Source organism: Eretmochelys imbricata, chromosome 10 (genome assembly GCF_965152235.1).
Source record: "Eretmochelys imbricata isolate rEreImb1 chromosome 10, rEreImb1.hap1, whole genome shotgun sequence".
Classification (NCBI taxonomy): domain Eukaryota; kingdom Metazoa; phylum Chordata; order Testudines; family Cheloniidae; genus Eretmochelys; species Eretmochelys imbricata.
The window spans coordinates 78,812,352-78,833,399 of NC_135581.1; the positions used below are offsets into that span (position 1 = coordinate 78,812,352).

At 39.4% G+C, this 21,048-nt stretch overlaps 1 protein-coding gene across 1 annotated transcript in view; it reads right to left on the reverse strand.

Moving 5' to 3' along the window:
• The window catches only part of DENND4A (DENN domain containing 4A), a 102,338-nt gene that overhangs the window by 7,141 nt on the left and 74,149 nt on the right, over positions 1-21,048 (reverse strand). Inside the window, exons 18-29 of the mRNA XM_077827388.1 lie at positions 20,682-20,826; positions 16,315-16,434; positions 12,750-12,914; positions 8,669-9,744; positions 6,957-7,173; positions 5,074-5,168; positions 2,792-2,967; positions 2,547-2,693; positions 1,756-1,966; positions 1,232-1,486; positions 479-596; positions 310-336 (exon numbers count right to left, since the gene is read on the reverse strand). Coding sequence (XP_077683514.1) covers positions 310-336; positions 479-596; positions 1,232-1,486; positions 1,756-1,966; positions 2,547-2,693; positions 2,792-2,967; positions 5,074-5,168; positions 6,957-7,173; positions 8,669-9,744; positions 12,750-12,914; positions 16,315-16,434; positions 20,682-20,826 — 2,752 coding nt within the window. The remainder of the gene's footprint in view (positions 1-309; positions 337-478; positions 597-1,231; positions 1,487-1,755; positions 1,967-2,546; positions 2,694-2,791; positions 2,968-5,073; positions 5,169-6,956; positions 7,174-8,668; positions 9,745-12,749; positions 12,915-16,314; positions 16,435-20,681; positions 20,827-21,048) is intronic.

A 21,048-nucleotide genomic window follows, 5' to 3' on the forward strand; every position in this document is an offset into this window, starting at 1 on the left:
TACTTAGTAAAAAAACAAAAATTCTAAAACAAGAAAAGAGGCTAAATGGATGGATTTATTGAAATGTTTTGTACAAACTACTGTATAAGTTTTGTGAATCACCAAGCACAATCCTACTATTCCTCACTCTCTCTCTCTCTCTCATAAAGAAAACACTGACAAGAAATGGTGGCCTACTTATACTGGAAAACAAAACTTGTTGAAGCAGTATGCTGGAAGCTAAAATCTACTTGTAAAACACCCCCCCCCAAATAAATAAATAAATATCACAAAACAGTTAGCAATAGCAGCAACAAACATAACACTCACTCTCAAACAAAAGAGTACGATTTTGACCTGCAAGACAAAAAGTGGTTTGATCAAAAAATCAGTTGTATATCTGTACAGGATAACTAAAATGAAAAAAGATCTCTTTTCAAAATATGTTCTTTAGTTGCTGAAAATCAAAGCTACTTTGGTTTTTAAATAGACAACTTACTCTGTGCATTCCACAGAATATATAGGGGCTGTCCTGGATCCTGATGCAACTTCATATTGTCCCACAGCATCTGAATGAGAACATATTTACTGTCCTCTGACATGCAGTTTCGTGGAATCTGAATTGGAAGATTAATACAGAAGCCTTTGAATACAGAGAGAGTGTATGACTGTTGTAACAGCTGATTTTCCCAGTTTAACTGATATACATCAGACCAGTAGGTCAGAGGATAACAGCTTTAACCTAAGCCACTGTAAACTGGGTTGTTCATAGCAAAACCACTATTTCCCATTATAGTCTGGATCCTGGTAATGATGAAAGCCCAGGGCTCTGCAACAAGGCCTAAAGGGTTTCTTCTCCTCCTCACCTTTCCACAAACAAACACCTACACCCCCCCCATTCCATTCAGCTCCTTTTTTTCTGCCATGAAATAATAAAGGCAAAAATTTTAGTTGTGAAGTCCCTTGTAGTTAGAGTAGCACACTAAACTTCATTGAGGCTGCCACCAGTCGCGTACTACACCCAGCACAGGCAGCACTGGGTCTAAGTTCAAGAGTTAAGGAATGGAAATACACTGGGCCAATTAAAGTAAATGGAGCTATAACAATTTACACTAGCTGAGGATTGGGTCCAGTTAGTTGTAAGCACTAGCACAAGAGCTACTTCTACATACGGACTGTAGAATCAGATCAATCACTGAAAGACAAACATTCAAGTCCTCAGAATTCAATACTGCCCTATCTTTTTCCATACCTTTGAGTTTTTATTACAGTGCTCAGAAGAAAGTATTAGTCCTGGTAAGTTACTGGGCAAGTCCAGACGCCTGAAATACCACACCAGATTCCAAAACACGATAGGATGATGGTCTACAAAATCTGCCACTGTTATCACACGATCCCCTTCATTTTCAAGCAAGGTTTCAAGCTCTTTCCATACCACTAGAGGACTTAGGTAAGGAACAGTGATGGGGTCAGGACTACATAAACGCCATTCTAGTCCCAAAGACTCCTATTGTACAAAAAGGAAGAAAATAAATCATATGAAATGTAGCTCTCTTTATAAAAAAAAAAAAATCTTGTGACTGTTAATTGTTCCCTTCCAGGAATACCGAAGTCTACACACTGAAATTAATTTTAGTTCAAATTAAAATCATGAGATCTATTACTGCTTGTGACTTGGGAAGGTGATTTCAGCTGACATTAATACTATTCTGCATGCTGAAGTCTACTGCATATTTAAAACACTGTTGCTTAAATTATAAACAAACCACTACACACCGTTGTGCCTTGCAAAGTGGTTGGCAGGCTGCCAGTGGGCACAATATGGCTGAGCTTCCAGCTTCCCTTCTCATCCTCTTCCAGTGGACCATAAGTACTGACACTTCTTGCTACAGCGTGACTTGGACATTCTGACCCAGCAATATTTTGTCTTCTTCCTGAAGGGATTTGGATACTTCTGGCACAAGAGTTGTCCTGTTGTTTAGATTTGCTGAAAAACATATGGTTACAAACAAGACCAGCTTTCACATTTTTCTTTTAGTGTTCATACATACTGGGTGTTAAATAAGCAAAGATGTAAAACAAAAACCTAACTGGACCACTACTCATTGGCTCTCGACCCTCATTATGACTGAACCCCAGGCCCAAAGTAGCACCTCAAACGCCGCCCAGCCAACCACACTGTCCATGTCACAGGGAAAAGAGACACTCCTCGCAAAGAACAGAAACACCACAAGAAGAAATAGGCATGTTGTACAGCAGCATGCTATGAGAAAACCATGATGGACATGGGCCCCATCAGGGACTACAGCCAATGTTGCAGCATTATGGATGTGACTTTCTCCTATAGGGAGGGACTGGAAACAGTTAACACAGCAAACCTGCCAAATGTCCAACTCACACGGGGCAGTCAGGAACAGTAAGGAGGTCCTCATGTTAAACAGACTTTTCTTCTATCTTTTCACGTTTTAATCACTTTGTAATGAAATTTATTTCCATTAGTTATGAACTTACGCATGCCACCGAATTATTTCAGGTGAAGTATCAGTCAATAGAAAATGCACATTTACCATTTTGAATTAAAATCATCTTGAACAGGCATTACAGATGTAGCAAGACATGATGTGGGAGTAGAGATACAGGACTTTCCTGTCTGATTTGAAAAAGGTGATGGAAGCTGCATATTCTCTGTAGATGGACTGGACTTCAGAAAGTACCTATGAGGAAATGAAGTGTTAATGTGATGTAAGAAACTCTTAAAAAATTAAAATTTGAGCACATAAAACCTTGAGTGAGAAATCATATAACAAATTACCTCCCAGGTCGCCGCAGATCTCGGATTTCAATATTCAAAAAAGGCAGGAATAGGTTGCCACAGAAGGGACATGTGGTATTGAGATTTGAATCATCTGCAGTCCATCCTGCCATGATTTCTTCATCATGAACCAGACAGTCACAAGTTCGACATCGCGAACAGCTTGAGATGAGTACCTGTATATAGTACTTAAGTAAGAGGAGTTCTCTAGGGGCTTCAGAACTTCTTTGCTCTTTGTTACAAAGAAAATGCACAGACGAGAACAGACTAAGGCCAAAATGTTCATGCTTAGGTGCCGAAAAACTTAGTGCCTAAATCTATATCTAGGTACCTAAAAGTAACATAACTGCCAAACTTTAAGCACTCAAGATTGAACTTTTTGGCCTCAATACATCAATATTAAGCTTCAAGCCAAAGTACTTTAGTGTTCAGTCAATGCTTCCATGGACCCATCAGTGTCATAGGGTGAAACAGAAGTGAATGATGGAATGAATGATATATCTCAGAGAAATTAATTACCTACAAGAATGAGTTTGTGAAGACTCAGATCTATTGTAATGTAAACAGATTAAGGCCTGAATTAATTTGCTCATGCAGTACACAAATACATTGTAGCTGAATTGGTTGGCTTCCCTTCTTACTGGTCTACCAGGATAGCTCAAACCTTACAAACACTGATGTGTCTAGAATAATAATGTGGGCTTTGTTATCAGTTTGCTCAAGGGACATTGTAAGTTGTTTAGACCTAAAATGTAGGATTTATTAACCAAACCAAAAACCCAAACACCCTAATAGTAGACAAATTATTTTAACTAAACAACAAAATAAATAACTGCTTGAATTTAAACACTCCTCTGTAAAGATGGCTAGTACATGAGAACTAAAACCTAACTGAATACAGAAAAGTAACTACAGGTAGTCTATTTTCATTGTCCAAATTAAATAAAATGCAAAAAAGTACATAAACAGCATTAGAGATAAAAATAAATCACATCTTAAATATTCTTTCAGTATCAATAAAGAGAAGTTACTTATCTCAAAGAACTCCAGTTACTAAAGGGACTGTTGGCCACGTGGATCCTACTGTAGGTGTGTGCGCCCAACCTGTGCAAACCTGGAACATTTTAGCCAGCAGTGTCTGTGGGGGCTGCACACGCTCTCTGCACATCCTTATGCCCCGAAGTATAAATGGTGCAGCAGCCTTAATTACCACTCAGTTCCTTCACTAATAGAGAAATCCAAATAAAGGACCCGTATCGTGAGGAAGGAGGGTGGGTGGCTTGTGAGATCTGCATAAACTAAAAGCCTCTCAAAGAACTCCAGTTACTGTAAGGGAAATAACCATCTTCTTTGAGCATTTGTCCACAAAGATTGCATGGTAAGTGATTGACTAACAGTTACCTCTCAGAGAGGTGGGTGACAGGAGTCCTATCTAAAGAACAACTTTAGGACAGCCCTGCCAAATAGATCTAGAAGCTGCCACAATGGAGCAGTGTCTGGTAAATGTATGAACTAAATTCCAAGTAGTCATCCCACAGATCTGAGAAATAAGGTCTCCCCTAGACAAGCTACAGATGTCAACTGAGCCCAGTAGAGCATGCCCTAACTCAAGAGGGAGGAGGTGTGAATGAGTAGGAAATCTTAAGACACTGGGTGGCAGGTGGCAACAAACTACCCTGGGCAGCGAGAAGGAACTGAATGGTCCTTGGGGCTGCTTCGCCTTTCATACCCTCCCTATAGGAGGTGCGAGGGTGTGAAGGATGCGTGTGCAGCCCCAACAGGCACTGCTGGCTAAAAGGTTCCAGACTCACGTGCATGGGGCATACACACCCATAGCAGGTTCTGTGTGGACAAAGACCCAAGGAAGAAACTAAAATTAATCACACAGTTACCATTTAAAAACAAAGTATATTTTTTAAATTGACAGAGTTGTTTAAGATGTGTTACTGTTGCTTTTAGATGCCCAAATCCCATGGCAACTAATTTCCTCCGGATCCTTTGAAAATCCCAGCCTTATTCTAAACTAAGGGATTGCAAGAATAATCAAGACATTTTTAGAGCAGGATTTCAACCTCTGTTATTGAAAGCATTTACCTATTTACTGATTTCTACTATACGGAGTCTTTAACTTGGAGTTTTAACTGAGTTTAAAGTGGCATTTCGTCTTTACTTGGAATATGTTCTTTTGTCTTTATTTGGAATATGTCTAAGAAATACATGAAGAAAAGTTGTTTCTTTTCTATCCAAATTAAGATGCTATAGCAAGACACATCATACTATACCTCCATAGCATAGTTCTGAAACATACTGGTGCTGCTTGTGCTGCAAGAAGACATCAACTCTGATTTGTCAGGCAAGGGGAACTTTGAAAGGGAACCTATTAATTGATGATAAGCAAATAAAAAAAAAGTATTTGTTACTACAGAATATAAATTTACAGTAGAATCTACATTGGTCTTTGACCAAGTGACTTTACACAGTAAAGTATATTTAGGGAGCTACAGCAGGTCAGTTATGATGCTGGAGATGCCTTGGAACAGAGTGAGTTGCTAAGACAGGGCCTGAGGCTGCTGCCAACACAGGGATAACAGTGAGCTGCCAAGCATGGAAACCCAGTATATGTAGATTCTGTGAAAGGAACATGTTAATAGCTAGGAACAGGTTCTAGTGGTTCCTGCATGAATCAAAGCTAAGGAGGGATGAAAGATGCTGCTACGGAAGCAGCTAGACAGAACCACCATTGCAGATGGGAAAAGTGAAGTACAAGGTGGTTAAAATCTCTCTCACACCAAATAAACACCCTGATAATTCACTAAGGGAGAACTTGACGATTACTAATGACAACTTACGTGTGCGTACCTGCATGTGCACATACAGGAAAGTGGTAGAGTGGGAAGAGGTTTAAATTGTTTTGGTCTAACTCCAGTTTCTTTCAATTCTTACTAAGAAAGCCCAGCACGGTCGCCCCTAATAGAACGCAAATAACCCTACGAGTATGCCGTGCAGCTTTCACGTCCTGCAGCCTCAGTATGCCTGTCATCCATGCAAAGACTCTACTCAAACAGTTACGGTGCTGAACTCTTTACCTCTTAAACAAAAAATTAATTCGTGCTCTAAACCCATTTCCCTTCCATGCTCCAGTCCCCTCCTTGCCCCATATTGACACACCACCACTCCAGAAACACTCCCCACTCCAGCAGCAAAATGAAATTCTGTCCCCTAGGTCCATTCCTGTGAGACCAGCAGCAGGGCTCCGTGAAAGATATTTGAAGTTTTCCTACAGTCTGCTGTCCAGAAAGGGACAGACATTTCTCATCAGAAGGGGTTAAATGAATGGAATTTGTCTTTTGCAGGAAAAAAAATGGTGATACTAAATGACTTGTTCAACATCAGACAGTCTATGGCACAGCCCCAAAGAGAACCCAGCACTCCTGACTCCCAGTCCCATACTTTCCTCACTAAACCATGCTTCCTCTCACTCTGGTTGTAGTTAAAATGGGATTCTCTGTCATGACATTTATGCGGAAATATGTATGTTACACAAAAAAACCCATTTAATCTCCTTTAAAGATTAGAGACAATTCAGTAAAATACCTGTCTTGTTCTCTACATGGAAACACAATGTTACTTTTATTAAGAATTTTTATTATTACTATTAAGAACAAAAATAAAAAAGCCAGGAACAATAAAATGAGATGCCAAAAAGCAAGCCTTGTAAAAGACATTTGCAGGTTATATAATCCTCTCTTAGCAGAAAAGAGCAGTTGTCTATTAGCCACTGAAGAAATTGGGGCCATACAAGATCAACTCCAGGAACAGTAAGGTGGAATATAAAGAGGTTCATGAGAATATCATCATCATCATCACCACCACTTGTACTCCCCAGTCATGGATCAGAATCCCATTGTACTAGGGGCTGTGTAAACACGGAACAAAAAGATGGTCCCTTTCCCAAGGAGCTAGTAATAAGAACACACATTGGTGGGGACATGCATGCAGTGTGGTAGTAGTTTGCATACATTTGCTTCCCCTCACAAAAAAGGCTAATCTATCTACTGTGATCCCAAATTATGAACTAAAATTATGAAAAGAGGCCACAGCTTTCAACATTATAGTTTTGAGCAAGTAATTGCAAATTTAATGAAAATATAAAAAAACCTCTTACCACAGTGATAGAATTGCTTGGATGAGCCATCATGAGAAGCTGAACTTTCTAGGCTTGTCCTACTTAGACCAATTCCCTTCATTACTGAGGTGTCATTGTTCTCTTGAGGAGAAGAACTACCTTCAAAGTCATTGCAGACATCTTCATCAGTTAGAGAGGTAGATTCTGAATCCAGAACTCCAAGAGATGAAACACTTGCTCGGTCTGAATTTTGATCCTACAAAGAAACAGTGATATTGTCATTTTCTATGCTCAGAAAATTAAAGGCAAATGGAAACATTTCTGAAAGATAAAAATATTATTTTTATTTTATTATGAGAAGTTGGACGCCCAAGAATTTCTCCCTGATAGATAGTTCAGCTCAGATTTGTATTGAGAACCTGGAAATGACTAACACATAAGTCAGTCTTTATTCAGTATTTAGTAGAGCTCTATGGGCTCCTTTTTAAAAAATCCTTAGGTTAGATCCCCAACATCCACTGGGAGCCTGTCTACACTAGCATTTCCACTGTTTCTATGATTGATGCAAGTTGAACCAGTGGCAGCGTTGGTGGGAATTCAAACAAAACAATTCTAATGCAGCCACAGCTTTAGATCAGCTAATTATTTAATATAAGATGACTTCCATTTTTCAAATTAACACTGGAACAATTTTTCTTCAAATTGTTTCTGTTCATTTTAAGACAGAAGTGTCTGTTAAACGGACATATACAAAAAGATATTTGCTACATAAAAATACTGCATCATTCAGACTATTTGAAAAAGCATTTTCCCAGATGCACACTATTTAAGATAGTTTATATAAAAAGTAAAGGGTCTAATAGCTGTAATACTGTTCATACATGAAATGTACATTTCGAAGTTAAGTTGCATTTATCTGAGAATTTCTCGCTTATGATGGACAAGCTTTCATTTACTTCTCTAAAGTAAAGACCAAAGACACTTTTCCTAGTCTCAGTAACCACTATCCTGCTCCATAAAGACATATGTTAAATAAAAGCTGCACATATTCTAGTCCAGTACTGGAAAACACAGCACATCTAGTTCCCAAATATAATCAGTAAAAGATTTACACGACAAAGGAAAGATATCTGTTGGGAGCCATAACCACCAAATTTTTTTCTGTGCTTGTGCCAGCTAAGCCTAACTGAAAATGTTCAAGAATCCCCTATTTTTCTTCACATGACATTCCCCCACATATTCAAAGCAACCCCTTAAAGACACCATCCTTCTGGTAGCTGAACAAATCAGATGCCCTTCCAAATCCATCAAGATTGCTTCCTAATTGACAAGAGTTATCCAATCTGCTCCCTCTCCAGGGCACAACATACTATCTTTATTGCATTTCCAGACACTTCTGGTACAGGAAGTGAGAAACGAGTACAGCTAATACTAGAATTCCTTGAATACACACTGAATCTGTAGATCTGCTGTTGACTTTCTTGTCAAACTTTCTAGGACCTTCAAGTGCTTTGAAACTGTCAATCACTGCATTTAATTGAATAATGGTCTGATCCAGTACAGTAAATCAGGTTCTAGCAAATCCCATTTCATCACTAATGGATGTTGTGCATATACTCTGCCCTGATGTATGTTAGCCAACTAGGCCTTTTCCACCCACAAAGTTCACTGTTTCAGCCTCTACAGAATAATGTCCTTTCTTCATAGGAATGTATCTTTTGAAAAATCTCAAAGTAATTGTGAAAGTTTACCTTTGAGGATGCAGCATACATAGTAAACTTTGAATACCACTTGCTAGCCTTCTCAGCAACCCCTTTCCCAGCAGAAAACATGCTGCTTTTCAGAACATCAAATGTAGGTGTTAATAGCGTATCTAAGTTGAACGAAGGTGGAGACACTAGAGTTAATGCACCAGCCATGTCCTGCGACTGTTCCCTTGCTGGACTTTTTGGAGTGTACGATGGAGAGGACCAAAGCCTGTCCCTTGGCCTTTCTTCGTTTTTTATGTGATAACTTTTGGATTTAGTAAGACTCACTGGCCTGGGGGAGTATGGGGGAAGGCTGGATCTTCTGCATGACTGGGTGACTGTTGGACTCTTTTTACTAACATTTTTGTCATCGTATGTTTTTTGCAAGTCAATGCTTGGTGCACGGCTTGTTAAAGGGCTACTCATGTTGTTCATGTACATCACTATTTCTTCAGCTAAGTCTCGCCTTGCAGATGGTGTTGAAACACTTTTGTCATCATCGTCTTCATCATCTTCTTTCTGTTGCTCTGTCTCAGCAACCAGCATTGAGAGGGGATCAAATCCAGTTTCCACATCTATTTTTTCAACTGGTTTTATTAGAAAGCTGCTAATACGCTGTAACTTCTTAGGCTTTTCATTAGCTGTGTCAGGTTCAGCATCCAAGTCTTCTAAATCAAAGATAACAGGAGACTCTGTTTTATCTGCAAAACTGCCATAGAAAGGTACCTCTTCATCACTAGATTCCTTCTCCATACTTTCTCTCTTAGACCCTAAAGATGACTTCCTGATGTCAAGACTATTTGGCCTGATGCTCTTCTGGAATACATTAGATAGTATTTTTGCATCAGCTCCTAATTTTTCAACAATGTCTTCAGGGCTTGCATTCTGGTTAATTCTATTTATCATGAGCCCCATCAGGGCATCTCCACTCAGATTACGGTTCCTGCTTCCCCATGCCATCTGTTTTAGGTCAGGTTCCACAGCGCTTTTATGTCTCTTTCTTAAGGTTTTACTTTGAATAACTCCTGCTTCACTGGTATCCTCAAAAGTGGATGTGAACAGCAGCCCTGCTGGGCTTTCTGAAAAAACAGAAATGAGTTACTTTACTTTTGTCAAACAACAAGAAATGAAAAAATGTCAAAATTAGCAAAAAAATTAGAATGTAAATCTGCTTCATCTTTCAAACTGGTAATGTATCAGCTTGTGGATACTAGGGCTGGGTTGGCTTGACTGCACAGAGAGAACAGGCACAGCCCTTAAAATGCACAGATGTCCAGAGATATTCAGGGAAATCCTGCATATCACTGGGTACACCCAATGTGATGGTCAGCTTCTTTGTGCCAATGCCTGGGCTTCCCCCATGTGGCAGTATGGCTCCTTCAGGTGTTGTGCAGCCATTGCCTCCCTTCTAACAACAATCCCTCCCCTCTAAGTTAGGGGATATTGGGGAAGAAGGGGAGGGAAGCAAAATCATGGAGTGGCTAATATGGTACTTGATTATTAAAGAATTAAAGGAGGGTAATGTAATTAATGCAAAATCAACATGGGTTTATGGAAACTAGATCCTGTCAAACAAACTCATTATATTTTTGGATGAGATTACCATTTTGGTTGATAAAGAAGTAGTGCTGATGTAATAGACTTAGACTTCTCTAAGGCTTTTGACTTGGTATAATACAACATTTTGATTAAAAAGCTAGAACAATATAAAATTGACAAGTACGCATTAAATGGATTAAAAACTGGCTAACTGGTAAGTCTCAAAATGTCACTGTAAACGGGGAATTGTCATTGAGCGGGTGTGTTGTCAGTGGGGCCCTACGCTAGTCAACATTTTTACCAATGACCTGGATGAAAACATAAAATCTTCACTGATAATTTTGCAGATAACAAAAAATTGGGGGAATGGTAAATAATGAAGATAGGTCACTGATTCAGAGTGATCTGGACTGCTTGGTAAACTGCGCAAGCAAACAATATGCTTTTTAATGCAGCTAAATGTAAACGTAGATACATCTGGGAACAAAGAATGTAGGCCGTACTTACTGGAAGGGGAACTCTATCCTGGCAAGTGGTGACTCTCAAAAAGATTTGGGGGTCATGGTGGATAATCAGCTGAACATGAGCTCCCAGGGTGACCCTTTACCCAGAAGACCTAATGTGATTCAGGGGTGCATTAAGAGGGAAAGTAGAGAAGTATTTTACTTCTATATTTGGCAAGGGTCTGAATGCTGCGGGAATACTGGGTCTTGTTCTGGTGCCCACAGTTCAAGAAGAATGTTGATAAACTGGAGAAGGCTCAGAGAAGAGCCATGAGAATGATTAAAGGATTAGAAAATATGTCTCATAGTGCGATTTACAGACCTCAATCTATTTAGCTTCACAAAGAGAAGGTTAAGGGCTTACAGTATCTACGTGGGAAACAAATAGGCTCTTCAATCTGACAGAGAAAATGCATAACATGATCCAATGGCTCAAAGTTGAAACTTGGCTAATGCAGACTGGAAAAAAGGCATGAATTTTTAAGGGTGAGAGTAATTAACCATTGGAACGATTTACTAAGGATTGTGGTAGAGTCTCCATTATTCACAATTTTAAAATCAAGACCGGATGTTCTTCTAAAAGATCTGCTCTAGGAATTTCTGGGGGGAAGTTCTATGGCCTGTGTTTTACAGGAGGTCAGATGACTACAATGGTCCCCACTTTTGGCCTTGGAATCTATGAAGGGGAGAAAAGGGGAGCTCTCCCTCTGATTTTAGCAGGAGGAGGAAGGAAAGGAGTTATGTTCTCCAGAAGAACGCACACAGCTTCCCTGGTACACTCTAACCCATGGATGTCAATACACCATAAAAGGGGTTGAAATCTGAACTGAAAGAGAGATGCCCGTAAAATGATTTTTAGAAAAACAGCAGCATCTGTCAGAGAGCCTCTAAGTCACAGCATCCAAGAGTATTCTGAAAGCAGCAGCAAGAAATTTCAGACTCGTGAAATTAGGTTCCCATTTTACAGAAATGGTCATTCACTAAGAAGAGATTTGATAGCTGGGGTCAACAAATAGAACTGTTTCTGAGGGCAAAAAAACCACAATATTTTTTACAGTCATTAACTAGAGCCAAAGAAAGACGTCTGAATGTTAGAGCAGATTCCTTAGTTTTGTCACTACCGTAAAATCCACAGACCTGAAAACATGACACATCACACTATTTCAACCACAGCTGACAGTGTTAGAATAATTAGATTTGACATTACCAAAGGGCATGTAAAAACAATTGGAAGCTTCATTTAATTATACTGGTTAGACACCTCTACTCTGACCTGAAAGAATTTGATAGTTGCAGGAGGTCACATGTGAGAGACAGAAGAAAATGCCATTTGTACAGTTTTGGGTGTTTCGGAGCACATGCAAAAACACAAACAGAAAAGAAAAGAAAAGAAAATTCTGGAAATCCAACCACAATATTCACGAAGTTGTCTCCTTGACACAAGCACTTATACATGATACACCCAATCTAACTCCTACTGACATTACTGAAAAGAGTTTCATTTACTTCCTCTGCCATTGGATAAGCCCCTATTTTTTTTTTATTATTATTTTTTAAAATACAAGTGGTGGAGGCTACAGAGTTGCTACCATGATTCAAGACAAGAGTTCAGGTACAACCCCATCACTTTTACTTTGCAGACTAATGAAGAATACATTATCATGACGGTAACATAGGTGATGTGCAGACGAAACAAAGACCCTTGTGGTTCAAGCCCAAAGCAGTATTATCAAGACCTTGGAAAGCAGTATACAATTATGTACAAGTCAGTTGCTATAATAGCAGCCAGAAACTTTGGTGGTTAAGGGGGGAAAAAAAAAGGAAACAAAAACTAAAACCAGCGCAAACAAACATAAAAAGTTGGCCCAGAGAAAAGAGAATTGTTTAAGCTCCAATACTTTTCCCCCCTTCACCATACTGGTGTACATAAAAACTAAAACCTAGCAGAGACGCAGCTCCATGACAAATAATGCAAGTTATGCTCTGATTAAAAAAAAGAACAATTACCGTTAAATAAAGATGAAATATAACTATTAACTCACCAGTGCTGACTTCCCCAGCTGTACTGTCAGCATTATCAATGGTACCATTGAGTCGTACTATGTTAGACGTGGCTTTTGCTACTTGAATTGAAGTGCTACTTGAGTTTTGATAATTTAGCTTAGAAAGACAGTCACCACTCCCTTTTGCACTCTCTGTTTCAGACACTGTGTGCATAAAAGAATACATGCAAAATTTCATTAGGACTGAGGTAACTCTTAGAACAAGTTTCAAATTCCCATCATCTATAGGTTATCTATAGGCAGTTTTTTTTTACAGGATTAGTTAAGTAACTGAATGACAGCATGTGGTGATACTGACCAATTATACCAAAAGTAAGCTGAGATGTCCCGTGGCAATATTAGCAAACAGTACTGTACCAAAGAATGGCTAACTGAATTGTTAAATGATACACTTCTAGAAGAGCTCACTGGAGAAAACACCATCCAAATATAACTTGTAATCTTCAAGATTCCAAAATGCAATGACATTATAATGCTACTAGGAGAAACTCTATGGCTTGTGTTATGCAGGAGGTCAGACTAGATGATCAAAGTGGTCCCTTCTGGCCTTAAGATCTATTAATATGAAACAAGACTTTCTAGTGACCAACTACAGTCTCTCTTTTTTTAAATATAATTTTATAAAATTTTCTAAATGAGAGTTGTTGTTGTTTTTTAAAAAGAACAAACATTTCAAACATCAGATCTCACAACAGCAATAAAATTTTAATGTCAGACTTATTGAACTCACAAGCACACATTTTAATGCAGCAGTATTACATGTTTCATCTCATCTGAAACCAGTTACATATATTAAGTAATGCTTAGTTTAAATTAACTCATATTTTTGTTTCAAGGAAAACAAATACAAAAGAGGTTCCAACCACATCCTCACTCAGCAAAAACTGGAAAACACCTATTAACTTGGGGCAGCTGATAATTCAGTGAACATTTCCACTAAAAGCAGTAGTTAACAATATATTTATCTAAAATATATTTAGTTGTAAGAGCATTAGCGCCTGATTTTCAGAATTGGTGAACACCTACAACCCAAATTTAAGTCAAAGGGAGCTACAGAGGTTTAATCACCACTAAAAGGGCATGTCTACACCATAAATTAAGATGTAACTGTGGTGTAGGTAGGCATACCCACACTAACTTTAATCTAGCTAATAAGGGCGATAGTAGTGAAAATGCAGTGGCACTGGCTTCAGCAAAGGCTAGCCAGTCATGTACAAGCCCACCTGGGACCCAGGGTACTTACTCTGATTGCTAGACTGTATCAGTATTCTCATTTTTACTTATCAGGATAAACAAAATTATTCTGATATATTCATCAGCAAAAACTGAAATGTCTTGTTACTTAATTAGCTCTGAAAGTTGAGTTACCAATTCTTGGAAATTTTCCAGGTGCAGACCATTTAAGTCTTGAGGAAAACTGCAAGTTTTTACTTTTATTAATTTTTGGGTTAGGTAACATAAAACTGATTTGTCCACAAGGGATTTTAAAATAACGTAAATTCAAAAGACTAGGAAATTAACCACTTGAAGAAGCTAAAAGATTTTGATGTTTCTGTGCTAGTGCACATTTGCTCCACTGAACATTTCAACTCAGTTTGTTTGATAATAAAAAGGGTTGACAAAGAAACAACACAGTGTTAAACAACAACTGTCTCTCTTCCATACCCCTCCACACACACACACACACACACACACACACAGTTAGAGAAACCAGGTTTTGTATGATGGAATAAATGGTGTTTGGAGAGGGTAAAATGGAATTAATCCATTCAATCCAAAGAGAGGCTTAGGAGCCAGAATACAGGCTGCTACCCTTTCATATCTTTGTGCCACTGGATCTGCCTCAATGCAGATCCAGCTACTTCCAATGTCCCTCAAGAGGTAACTAATGCCAGATCTACGCTAGAAAGTTAGGTCAACCCAGCTACATCACTCAGACAGGCCTATGAAAAATCCATACCCCTGAGAGATATAGTTAAGCCAACTTAACGCCTGGTGTAGAAACTGCTAGGTCGACAGAAGAATTCTTCCGTCAACCTAGTTACATCCTCTCAGGGCAGTGGACTAACTACAGCGATGAGAACCTCTCCCATCACTGTAGTGAGTGTCTACACTGAAGTACTATAAGCAGTGTAGCTGTACCATACAGCATTTCCACTCAACTCAAAGCCTAACCAAATATGTAATGCTGCAGTACTTACAAGCACAGAATCTGTATTTGTTTTAGAACTGATTTTTCCAAAAAGACGTATCAGAATTAAATGCACAGAGCAGGCAACTGCACATCTAACCAGGAGCTCAAGTGCACATGCGAGCAACTGACCATTTTCAACAGGTGGCACTTACAAGTGTAAAACATTTTCCGCAAAGCTACTGGTGATATTATGTTTCTAAAACTAATGTAAGTGATGAACTTCAGGTGACCCATCTTAACTGTGCATTTTCAGAGCTGGCATTTCTGTTTTGTTTTTTCTGAAACTCAATCTTAACTCAGAATTTCCTGGATGTCTAATGCTTTGGCTTAAAAATACAACACTCTTAATTTTTTTCTTTTAGTAACTGATACCTTTCCTTTAACTTAATTTCAGCTTAAATGTTTCTTATTTAAAAAAATATAACAAGAGCTCTTGCTTTATTTGGACCGTCACTTCCCCAGATCCTGTGAATGATCAGCAGAAGAGAGTCCCTGACTTCACCACTTGAGCGCTTTCTAGGAAATATAGGATGGCAATGAGGAAGCATCTTGTGATGGAGGGTTTCAGAAATCCCCTCCTTGGAATCCTTTCCGAGTCTGGAGGACATATACATATGAGGACGTATTACTCCTTTTTTGTATGTGGATAAGCAGGGGGTCTCTAGAGCTTGCAAACTGGATAGGTACTCCTGCAGAGATTATAAAGTATGCATGGACTCCTGCAAAGAATGCAAGTTCTGTTCTTTACAAGCCCTCTTGCAAGCTCTGCAAGAAATCCTGTGGACCTTATTTCTGGTTTGACATTTGCTGCTTAGGAATCATGTAGCCTTTACTTATGAGCTATCTAAACAGCACAGGGCACTGATGGAAGCATGTAGCGGACCAGTATGCATTGTCCAAACAAGTACAAGCGGACATGTGATGTACAGAGCATACGCTGAAAGTGCTATTAATAAAATAATAATTCACTATAAAATTAGTCAAAGGTACTCAGTAGGGACAACATATTAAACTAAGTCCAGAGCCTGTAGGCCTAGCCAAGTTATGACATTATTAAATAATTAGAAAACATGCAAGAAGTGAGATCACCTTGGTATCTTGGGCCCCCCATCTCTCTAAACCCTTTGTCCAATTTGCGTGAACATTGCCATGCAAGTTCTACCCTGGCATATAAAATGGTAGGCCAATTCCTTTAGGTTTGATGAAAGTATGCAGATGGAGAGGAACAGCAAAACTGCACTTACTACAGAAGGGACTAATAGGCTCCCCACAATGCATCCCCCTACTGGATATCAAAGCATCACCATTTATACACAATGAACTGGACATCAATATTTATAAGATACATACAAGAACTGGAATCACTCTCTCTCTTGTCCTCTGTTTGTTTGTTTATATCTTGAACAGACGTTTCCCCTTGCCTAAATTCTTCTTTAGATAACAAGTTACTGCCAAGATCTGAAAGTCCTCCTATTATAACAGGAGGATTGACAGGATAAAGAAAATTAACTCTATATTTCCATACAATGAAATACTGTGTAGAAGAACAAATGAAATATCCATAATAATATAATAATTTCTTTTACTAGGTAAATTCCATCTAAAAATATTGAACACTTTACCACATAAAAATTGCCATAGAATGTCAGGACAAGTGTAGATTAATTTAATACAACACTGGTGCCACCAAATGTACATAAAAATTCAAATTATGTCAATGAAGTTCAAAATAAGCCAACCAAAAGCTAACCAAAACTTATCACAACATTCTATTTCAGTTCATTTCCTTAGAAGACTGGGTGTTAGGTTTTGTGCTCAACCAATCCAAATGTCACTCTCTTAAAAAGTTAAAGAGGTACTCCACTGTACAGTAAAAACAGTTACCTACCTTTCGTAACTGTTCTTTGAGATGTGTTGCTCATGTCCATTCCATTGTAGGTGTGTGCACGCCCACGTGAGCAGTTGTCAGAGACTTTTGCCTTAGCGGTATCCGTAGGGACGGCCGTGGCACCCCCTGGAGTGCTGTACTCATGTGTCGGTATATCAGGAGCCACCGTCCCTATACCCTCTCAGTTCCTTCTTGCCGACAACTCCAAGAGAGGGGTAGGAGGGTGGGTAATGAAATGGACATGAGCAACACATCTCTAAGATGTTATGAAAGGTAGGTAACCATTTTTTCTTCTTCAAGTGCTTGCTCATGTCCATTCCATTGTAGGTGACTCACAAGCAGAATCCTCGGAGGTGCGCTTGGAGTTCACAGCTTTGCAGGCAACTGCACATCTAACCAGGAGCTCTGCAGATTGGAGCACTGCTCTGCCAAAGCCAGCGTCATCTCAAGCTTGCTAGGTCAGCGCATAACGTGAAGCGAACGTGTGGACGGACGACCAGGTCGTAGCCTGACAAATTTCCTGGATTGGTACTTGAGCGAGGAAGGCTGCCAAGGAAGCTTGCACCCTAGTTGAGTGAGCCAGCACGACCACTGGCAGCAGTACCTTTCCCAGCTCATAGCAGTAGCGGATGCAGGCCGTGGTCCAGAATGAGAGGCTCTGGGCTGACACCGTGCAAACTTTCATCCTGTCAGCAACAGCCACGAACAACTGCATTGACTTACAGAACAGCTTTGTTCTATCAATGTAGAAGGCCAGCACCCACCTAACGTCCAGGGTATGCAGCCTGGGCTTTCTGGCCCCCAGGGTGTTTAGAGGGTCCAGGCTGTGTAGGTAAGCGGGAAGAAGAGGGGCGATGCCGACTGAAGCTACTGTCCCTTCTTCTTCCAGAACCTTGGCAGGGCTGCCAAGGTCCTGGTGGCGGGGACAGCCGGAAGGGCTTCTGAGCAGGCTGTAGCATATGAATGCCAACGAACGAAGGGTGGCCTTCGTATCCTTCACCCCATACAGCGTGGCATCCATCTGCTTGGAGAAGAGACCAACCCCGTCGAAAGGGAGGTCTTGGATTGAAGTCTGCATCTCCTGTGAGAGGCCAGCCGTTTGTAGCCACGAGCTACGCCTCATTACCACCGCCAATGCAACTACCCGAGCCACAGAGTTTGCCACATCCCAAGCCATTTGTAGGGTGCACCGGGCTGCTGCTGTGCATTCTTCAACCAGGGTGCTGAATTCCTAGGCTAACCCTTGTGGGAGGGACTCCTGGAACTTGAGGAGGGTATCCTACAAATTAAAGTTGTAACTTTCCAGGAGAGCTTGGTGGTTTGCCACCCAGAATTGTAGGCTGGCGGTTGAATAAATCTTTCTCCCAAAGAGATCCAGCCTTTTGGCCTCTTTATTCTTAGGAGTCAAGGCGGCATGGAGCGGTTTGTCCTTTTCATTGGCTGCGGAGACAACCAATGAGCCCGAGGGCGGGTGGGTGTATAAATACTTGAACCCTTTAGCTAGCTCAGAGTCTAATATCCCACTCTTTCTGAGTTCACGGCTGAAAGTGCTTAAAAATACGGCACTTCTTCTTGACGTGCAATTCGCCCAAGCACTTGAGACAGTTGCTGTGGGGCTCACTAACAGGAATAGGCCTGCTACAGTCCATGCAAGGTTTGAACCTGGGGGACCGGGGCATAACCCTCCTGGGGCAAAGTCCCACTAGTGACTATCAACTAACTACAACTATCCTACTAGAAGAAACAATTAAAACCCTAAGGCTGAAGAGCTCTTAACAAGGCAAGAACAACCGCTAACCACTTGCAAAGAAAGGGAGAGAGGTGCTCTGACTAACCACCAGGGGTGGTAAGAAGGAACTGAGAGGGCGCAAGGACGGCAGTGCTTGATATACCGCGCCATGCGTGCGGCACTCCAGGGGGCGCCATGGCTGTCCCAATGGATACCGCTAAGGCTAAAGTCTCCGATGACTGTGCACGTGGGCGCGCGCACACCTACAATGGAATCGACATGAGCAAGCGCTGGAAGAAGAAGAATTTTTTTAAAAAAGACGAAACATGTAAAAGTCTCCTGGTTTTGTTTTTAAATAGAAAATGCACTTTTAAAATAATGCAGAATCAACTGAGATTTTCTTTACATGAAAAGTCTTTAGTCAGCAATAGCCAGTAAAATCACATGAAAGCCCATATAGTTGGCAATTCTTGACAGTCATCCTCAGGTCAGTGATGCCAAGTATAGCTCTGGCTGAATGAGTTAAAAAAACAACAAACAAGGGATAACATTTCAACACAGTTCTTCTACCCCCCCAGACAGCTTGTCTTTTACCAACAGTAGTTGGCCCAATAAAAGATATTGCCTCACCCACTGTGTCTCTCTTACTTATGGAAAGCAATGCCATATACTAAACATAATAAGACCCCATTAAAATCTAGTTTTTAAAAATAAATCTTTTAATTTCAATGTGTGCCTTCATCCATAATTCTTTCATTATAATAATCAGTCCCATAAATGTCAAGGTCATATGTCAAATGAAATGAATGTGACAGTTTCAGTAGCACAGAGACCCTGCAAATACTGGTCCGAGGTAGAGAGTGGGGCCCATGACATATTTAAAATGAGTAGTCTCATGGACCATCAGGGCTTAAATCAAATGCATCACTCCCTAGGGTTAGAAGCTCTGTGACAGACTTTTCAAAGCAATAGTCCTGGACCAGTGACTAATAAGAAAAAATTGATTCCTGGAAACATTATCCAAGTGCTATGGTTTTCTAACATAACATGCTTAGTTGCAGAGTTGTTGTCTTTTTTACTTTAGAGTTGTAGGCAGTAACTAATGATTCGTGAATTTTGAAGAGTTAAGGTAAAGAATTGTAAAATATAACTGCTTTAATGACTCTTCAACACTTAGTTAAAATAACACATTTTACATTTAATTTAATCCAAATACTCAGACTGGATGTAACAGTGTAATTCACCTCTAATAGGTAATGTATAAAGTTAAAAGCAAAATAACAGTTAATAAGACACCATGTCAGATGAAATAAAGTACAAAGAAAGAATGCATTAGCATAACCTTATATATATCATATCTATCATGCACACATAAATCTATACCAGTTAGCAGCAGCGATACTTTGACTAAATGAATATTGAAGTGCATCTGTTCCACAATGCTTATGTCACTAAAACTATGCTTCCATGACTAACAGCATCCAGATCTCTTTAAGAACACAGCATGGTAACATTTTACCAGTCATAAAGACATAAAAAAACAAAACCAATAGTCTGTCAATACATATTTGTTCAAGCTAATAATTTAGAAGTACATTATTGGATTGATTGGCTGTGGAGCCTCAGCCCAGCCTTGTGACTGTACAATTTTACACACTCCATCCTGCGCACATGCTTTTCAAACACAAAAGCATGCATACAATAGTTATGGGTTCTATGTGTACAAATTCTATTACTTGGTTTCTAAATTGTGCATACGCATCACCTAGCTATGCAACTGTTAGCATGTTAAAAGTATGCGTACAAACTGACATTGCCTGCCAAATATCTGACCTTAAGATCTGAAAAAAGTGAGTCACATAATAAAATATCTGCTGCATTGAGAAGTGTCCTAGTAACATGAATGAAGTAAAGATAGATGAGCATTTGGCATTTTAATTGTAAGACAGGAAACAAATTTTTTTATTTAAAAATATCTATGTTCATGTAATTTCTATTAAATAACTAATATAGAAGTAATTCAATTCTTTGACAGATTTTTTTAAAAAATACAACTTGCTTATCAATGTAAGCTAATATAAAAATGTATGAATACTCTACCGGAAAGAGCTGCTTGTGGTGTGTTGACAGATAGTTTTTTTAAAGCTTTTTTAAACTGCGCTATTCCTAATACAACATTTCTTATCTTCGTCCATAGGAAATAGCCACTTCTGTTACTTGAAGGCCAGGTGCTTTCCAAAACAGCCTATTCAATTAACAAAGTCAGATTAAATGATTGTAAGAAGTCCTTGCTTTCTATTACAGATTTTTAAGATTTTTAAATGCAAGGATGTTCAAAAAGTAGTTCGCTGACTTAAAATCAAACTGGCAAGAAACATGCTACATTAATAAGTAAATCTTAGAATGTGAAAAAAAACCCCACAGCAATTTTTTAACTTATTTCTATAAAAAATATTCCTTGAGTAAT